Below are 7,239 nucleotides of genomic sequence, written 5' to 3' on the forward strand. Positions count from 1 at the left end.
AATGTCGCGCAAAATGTATGCATCGGTGAAAAATGGATGCGATAACGCAGTCAACAAACGAATACGATATGAATATATACTCTTACACAGATTGCTCTTTGTTGGTGCACTGTAGCGAACCAACAGTGTCATCTCTATTCTTCTTCAAACGCCATTAATAGTCGAGATCAAATGAAGCACATACAAAAATGCAACTCATATCTAGCACTAGAACGCAGTGTGAGATGTTGAAGCTATAGAGCACACATTCATAACTAACTCGAAATATAAATTATACGTGTTTAATCCCTTGAAAATTGAAAATGACATTCACGAATTTATCCTTGCTAAAGCTGTGCGCGCGTTATTTGAATGTATATCTATATATGTACCGTCGTAGTAAAGCTTGATAAAGATAGTAAAAAACTTCCCAAAACCTTGTCTATTGAGAACGCTTTATGCACAGCCTAGGCAAATTGCAGCAAGACGCATTATCTACGTATTGTCTGATGAAAATAGCATTCGGAGGTTTAGTCTTTGTCACTTTTCAGACAACATTTCAATACTTTGACACAGTGACGAGGCCTACGGATCGCAAAATTTATCAAATATTGGAATAAATGTTACTTGTTCATTAGTATCAGCAAAGCATTTCTAGCGTGATGAAATATATCTATTTGCCTGATTACACGTCCGAAAAAGGTAATCGTGATTCTTTAAAATTATTTTGAGACCAGTATGGCATTGACGAGGTGCCGCCGCCATCCTTGTACAAAGTCGTGTTGGCATAAAAAAAACTGATATGAAACTAGTTAACTGGTTGCAATATACTGGTCTAATAAGGACTTAGGTACTCTGTTACACGGTTTGACAGAGTTGGTAACAGTCGACCGGTTTGCTAGCCCTGCGATGGTAGGACCCTTGCGCTGCTAAACCATGCGAGTAATAAGTATCCTTCCTAGCCGTTCAGACCCCATTCAATACCCTTCCCGCTAGTTGCTCTTTTCCAAATAAGTTGTGGAGGTTTTTCCGCGGAATGGGGTGTTGAGGGTTAGGACATTTCTTTCGATCCGAATATCCGAAATGTAGTAGGAGATCAGTTTCGATTCGTTGGTAGAATTCGATTTTTTTCATCTTTTATTTATAAAGGCTTTGAGTATCTTAAATATTCAGAAACTCCAAGCCTCTATAAATAAACGATAGAAAAATCGCCTCTAGTATTATTCGAATGTTCTTTATTCTCTTTATGTCCCCCTTATATACCTCTCACATCTGATAGTATTAGTACCATCCTAACGATAAGGATTAGTTATACGTTAGTGTACATTAGTGATGATCATGATCGAAACGTTATTAGTGCGATGTTAACCTCTAATACTACCACCAACAGCGACACAAAAGATCAAGCAGTTACGGGAAGCAAAATAGGAGCGCAACAGACGATAGCAAACAGCCGACCTGACACCACGCTAGTTGATAATAATAACGAAGTGACAGTTGAAGGTGTCGATCTCGAGGTGGTGTTACCTTGTTACTGTTACCTTGATTCGATCGTAACTTCAAATAATAACCCAAGCAATAAAATCTGAAAGAGTATTGTTATGGAATAATTGTGCATACCATCGGCTCCGCGAACTCCTTCTGTACAGGATACGATAGTTCGATAACCTGCCAAGGATGCCGTACTAGGGCTCTACCAAGAAGTTGCTAACCAGCTAGAGGTATGGAAGAGCATCTTTTGTTTGTTTGCATGTGGAACTCAACCTGCCGGAGATCCTAATCGGAGCAGTACCTTACCTAGTTTTCCGCATACAAATAAGATAGAAAAGATAGTCCCAAATCCAGTGTCATCACACAGCAACTTCATCATTTGAGCGAATGTTCAACGTAGACAAGATAAACCCGAAATTTCTTTTCATTACAGTTTATGTATTAAACATAATCTTATTCCACTTTTCTCATCCGGTGAATGCTTTGCAACGTATACAATAGCACTGGGAACCATTACTTTCCGAGCCCGAAACAGTAGCGAGGATCTATGTGACACCAAATCTTGAGCTTATCTTGACACGTTATTGCTAAAAGGAAGTACAATGCAGCGTAGGTGAATACCGCTGCCGCTTTTGATAAATTATACATCCCGGGGACACTGTTGAGGTTTACAATGCCTAAAATTGGAAAACGTTCGCGTGTTTAAGCCAGCTCAATTCCGCTTGTATCCGAGATCTGTGGTGTAGGTTCGGTGGTCGTTGCTGTTTATATAGTAAAGGTATTCTCATTGAGCTCATAGCAAATGAAATCGGTACGGAAATAATCTCATTGGTTTTAATTTTACAGCGTTCATGCGCTGGTGCAGTGTAACTGAACACACATTTAGTCCCATTTGAGTTGTTTGCATGCAATTTCATGGAACCGCCTACTGTATGGCGCATTTGCTATGCTATACTTTTCATGTAAAAATAAGCAATGAGCTAAGTTCAATTACAGTGGTAGTATTTGATTGGTTGTCTATATCAGTTTAGTAGCTTATTTACCATCGCGTGAAGTTTTAGTAATCATTTGTTTAAGTATTCCTTACACGGCAACTCTGCGCCATTAGTGTCACAGAAGTTTTGCATATTTACAGCGAGTTGATGGTTTTGTTTATTTTTTCTTTTAATTTTATTACACGCAGCAACACATGCACAAGAGAAGAAGTACAGAGAGATGTGAAGCTTAAATCTATCACAAAAATGTATGCACTGCAGGTTAACAATTTTTCATAGTTTTTTTTTTATGGTTGAGTCAGAAATTTGTATGTGTTTGCCATGCCATAACTTGCCATAACCATGTTCATAACATGGTCGTGCGCATCTCTGACTACTAGGTTTTATTTTAGGTTTTTTTGCATAATGTTCTGGAGAAAAACGGGTTTCTGTATGATCTTGTCGTGTTATAGAAAAGAAACTCTAAAGTAAAGAATGTCTTCTGCATGTACGCATTTTCGTTTGTTGATAACGGCCTTTTGAAACGTGTCTTTTTTGAGGAAGGTTCTATAACTTGCATCAGTCCTTGCTTAACACTGGGTATACTGTACACATATTCGCGTCCATCTGCCAACACTTCAAGGTGTGCTGATATCGTGCTGGCCGAAGAAACCGTTGAGTAGGGTATGGAGGAGTGCAAGTATCATGGTCAAGGATTCAGTTGGTGCTGCTTGCAGAAGAAAATAAACAGTAGCAGAATACGAAAAGGAAGCGTTGGGAGCGTCTGAAGGGTCTGGGTGTAGTTTGTAGTTCATATTTATCATCTTTATTATTTCCGAATCATTATACATGGTTTACACTGCATTTCTTGTTTTTTTTTTTTTTTGTATTTAATCGCTAACATTTTACCTTTCCTCATTGAACCTCTCTGGACTCTTGACGTGTTGAAATTGTTGTAAAACAATCTAAATAATTGTAGAAGTGTTTGTTTGTATTTTCCATTAGTCAGTTATAGTCATCCTGCATGAAGAACGCTGTAATGTTGGTCATGCCACTACGTGCTACATTTATCTCGATAAGTTTAGCGACTCGTTACATTATTGGGGGCGCTGTTAGTGTAATGTCCACGGGATACATGAACCAGTCCATGTGTGAGAGTGTGGTGTGAGTGGGTATGTGCTATTCTTTATATATAATTTACACAGCGCTGCGTCAGTCCTGGCAAGCGCCAAAGAACTATCCGAACTCGGGGCATGGTCGTGTCTGGCTGGTACACCGGGTGCTGGAGCTTAATGGGAGCGGGGGCATTCATTTCCAATCACACTCGCACACGGTTTGGTTGTCTTTTTTTGTGCTGCACTGGCTACGCAACGGAAACGGAATCGGATCCGGACTCTCGGTCGCTGTGTACGGTGCAAACTCTGAATTAGCGCTTGCCGAGGCCAAAGTTGTACCGGTTTGGCAGTCGCTTGTTGAAGTCTTCCGCGTCGAAGTAACGCTTACCGAGACCAAAGTCGTAGGTGCGTCTCTTGCCCAAGCCGAAATGATAGCGATACGCGGCTGTGAACAGGGAATCAAAGTACGGTTGCTCAATACTATGCAGGATAGGTCTCACGGAACGGTTCCACTTACCACCAGCACCATTACCAGAGGCAGATCGTTTCGCAGCGTCTTTGTCCTTTTCTGCGTCGTAATCGAACTGACCATCCTTCGTGATCAGATTGGTGTAGTCGTTATCGTTCCATCCGAGCTGATTGCCCATCAACCCATCGTACTCGTAGTCGTTGCCTCCCAAAGGGCTGCGCAATCACGGCAGCGTGACACAGAAGAGGCTCGAAAATTAGGCTTTTGCGCGCAAGGTAGGAACCAAACAGGATGTATGCTTACCTCCCGCGCTTTCCGAGACCGAAGTTATAATGGGGTAACCGTTTTGCACCGGGCACGTCCTCGATGATGTAGCGCCGCTTACCGAGCCCAAAGTTGTACTTTGGCGATCGGACGGCTAGCATGTGCTGAAACTGGGACGTTGATATTTCCCCCTGTCCCGATACACGATCGCGGGTTAGGTCGTCCAGGTCGAGATCGTTGCCCCCGTTACTGTTACCGCCCGAGCCACTGGAACTCACGCTGGCCGGAAGTGACCAACCGATCGACAGACAGAGGGAAAGCGTCATGTACGCGATCAGCGCCATTACCCACGTGTAGCTGCGCATTCTACTGCTGAAGAAATGCGTGGGCAGTGGAAATGTAATCGACCACACGGCTAAACGAGATAAGATGAAATAACGAGCAAGAAACTAAATGCGTTAGTAATGTTTTAAACGTAGCGGTATATGTTTGACTTCGTGACAAAAGCCACGGTAAATTCCCAGCAATGTGAAAGATTGTAAGTGAACGATGAAAACATCCTTTTTTATTCTCACCGCGAAAAGGAACCTGACAAAACCGTTCGGAGTAATATAGAAAAGTGCGGTAGAAGAAGTTTTAATATTTATTATTATTATTATTATACGTGTCTTAATGAAAACATACAAAATAGGGTCTTATTATCTAACAGAGTTACATCGGACCTAACGAGACGAGTGGGACACTGATGGACGTATACCTAGACGCTCACCAAACGCAGATAGAGACACACCGAATTCATACAAGTTATAATATTTATATGCGGAACTCCGGAATTACTGGGGAAGGTCCGCGAAATACTATCCGCAAGCATCATGTGATAAGATCGACCTAAGGTGTAGGATTTCACCCGTTCGACCATGCCGTGGGAGAAGCCTAGCTTTTGTAGTTTAGTCACCAGAATAGGGTGGGACACCGAATCGAAAGCAGCCTTCAGGTCCGTGTGGATGGCATCGACCTGGAACCCAGAGTCTAGACTAACGAATTCGAATCAGATTCGAAAAAATCCATGTTGTGTGGAGCATAGGCAGTTTTTTGCCGCAGTCAGTAATGAGTGATAAAGCATGAGCTCAATCACCTTCGACATAGCGCAAAGGGACGTCACACCCCGGAAGTTTTTAGCATTTGAACGATCGCCTTTTTATGGTTTTCAACCATTAACGCTGATTTCCAACAGCTGGGAAATATCTCCGTTCGAAGAGAAGTATTTGAGATGTTTGCTAAGACTGGAGCGATAGCATTGCAGCAGCGAACGAGGACAATAGCCGGAACACCGTCTGGGCCAGGGCATGTAGTTGGCTTGCGGCGATTTATAAACGTAGCCACTTTAGAAGCATCTACGTGTGGAAGATTGAACTCTAGAGCATTAGCCTAGCACATATAGTTTTAGCGACATATAGATACGTATTATAATTTCTTCAAAGCTTTAACTAGATCTTTAACATTGCAAATGTATCGCGTTGCTAGACTAGTAATCAAGTAAAGATAGCCAAATATATCTTGACGAAATCATCTTCAAGGAAATCTTAAAACGGCATCTTCTGCCGAACGAAACAGAACGCAACACAGAGATCGCAACTTTAAGAAAAGGATTTCTGACAATATAAGGTAAATATAATAGAAGGTAGAATATATAGTAACCAAATGAATAGCAATGAAACAAATGACAGGAAACACTTTTGAAAGACCTTATGTGACCACCATCCTGAAGATATGTATCTTACTTTAGAGAGGAATAGTCATCTGAACAGAGTTACTCAGTAGAGCTAGCAGAAGCTTTTTACTGTTCAAATAGTCAGAAGTGGAGGACATTTGGTTCCAAATCATCTATGATATAATTGAATGTTCACTATCGTGCATCGCAATAGATTCTTCACTTCAAACTTCAGTTACGAATTTTGCGAATTTCATTGGACTCGTACTTCATCCAGTACTCGTACTGGCAATCCAAGGGATTGAAAACAACTTTCAATGGCTACAACCGCTTAGCGGTTTACCCTGTCGCTCTTTTGACAGCCTCACAGTTGACGAAGCAACATCATCACTTCGTCAGATTTACTTCTGCCTTTTTCTGTCAATTTCGAGTGCTTAAAATGGCCTCATGGACTGTGTAGTCTGATGCAATTAGATCAACCTACCGGAGCCTCGCGAATTTAAATCGTGCTACGTCAGGTCTTCGTCACGCTTCTGAACCCGTTATTATTGTGGCTCATCCATTGTTCTTCCACATCCAAGAGGTTATATAAGTTTTCTCTCGAACAAAGCCCGTAATCCAAATGTGTTTTAGAATTCTGGGGCTATATAAGATATTTCCAGCTTCGACCGGTTCTTAGCAGACATCAATTTTCTCATTGAATTGCATTGAATCTCTTTTGTACAATGATCAGTTGGCAGCCAGAAGCAACACCAAATTAGTGAGACAAATTAGTGACAGAGTCTTTTCCAAAGATCATCTGATATGGACATTAGCATTTTTAAAGAATAAATGAAAAACGAACCATAAAAGTAATGCAACATCCGCACTACATTCATAAATTCTTTCCACAGAATCGCTAATGTTGCAACTATGAGACCATTTGGAAACAAACAGACCATTACTTTGTGTTGCATTAACATAAGTTTACTGCTACATATTAACAAATTTTACATTGACTTGTGAGGCCGGTTTGAAATTTAAGTCCTGTTGACAGCATCATTTGCCTTCGAAACGTTTCCATCTGTGGTCGTGATAAATGTGGTGCCCATTCGTGGTTTTTCGTGTCAGCCAGCTATCGTACGAATCTGAACCGAAAACTGATAACAACATTTGATCATTATGTTGTGCTAATGCATCTCACACGGAGCGCGGTTGCGTGTTATCTGGCGCCATCCACACGATACGGCATCCATT

The 7,239-nt window shown here is 41.4% G+C and overlaps 1 protein-coding gene across 1 annotated transcript; it reads right to left on the reverse strand.

Moving 5' to 3' along the window:
• Nucleotides 1-3,870: 3,870 nt before the first annotated feature.
• On the reverse strand, nt 3,871-4,657 carry LOC128719195 (helicostatins). Its single transcript, XM_053812818.1, has 3 exons — nt 4,332-4,657; nt 4,077-4,243; nt 3,871-4,004 (listed from the first exon to the last, which is right to left on the reverse strand). The coding sequence occupies exons 1-3, from the start codon at nt 4,655-4,657 to the stop codon at nt 3,871-3,873; spliced, it is 627 nt and encodes a 208-aa protein (XP_053668793.1).
• Between the last annotated feature and the right edge of the window lie 2,582 nt (nt 4,658-7,239).

This window comes from Anopheles marshallii, chromosome 2 (genome assembly GCF_943734725.1).
Source record: "Anopheles marshallii chromosome 2, idAnoMarsDA_429_01, whole genome shotgun sequence".
NCBI classification, from domain to species: Eukaryota; Metazoa; Arthropoda; class Insecta; order Diptera; family Culicidae; genus Anopheles; species Anopheles marshallii.

What these genes read in the sequence shown, in the direction of transcription:
- LOC128719195 (XM_053812818.1), bottom strand. Translation starts at nt 4,657, where the DNA reads ATGCGCAGCTACACGTGGGTAATGGCGCTGATCGCGTACATGACGCTT. An exon ending in GGTCTCGGAAAGCGCGGGAG is followed by an intron (nt 4,244 to 4,331) that starts GTAAGCATACAT and finishes GTGATTGCGCAG; the next exon opens with CCCTTTGGGAGGCAACGACT. An exon ending in CTCTGGTAATGGTGCTGGTG is followed by an intron (nt 4,005 to 4,076) that starts GTAAGTGGAACC and finishes CCCTGTTCACAG; the next exon opens with CCGCGTATCGCTATCATTTC.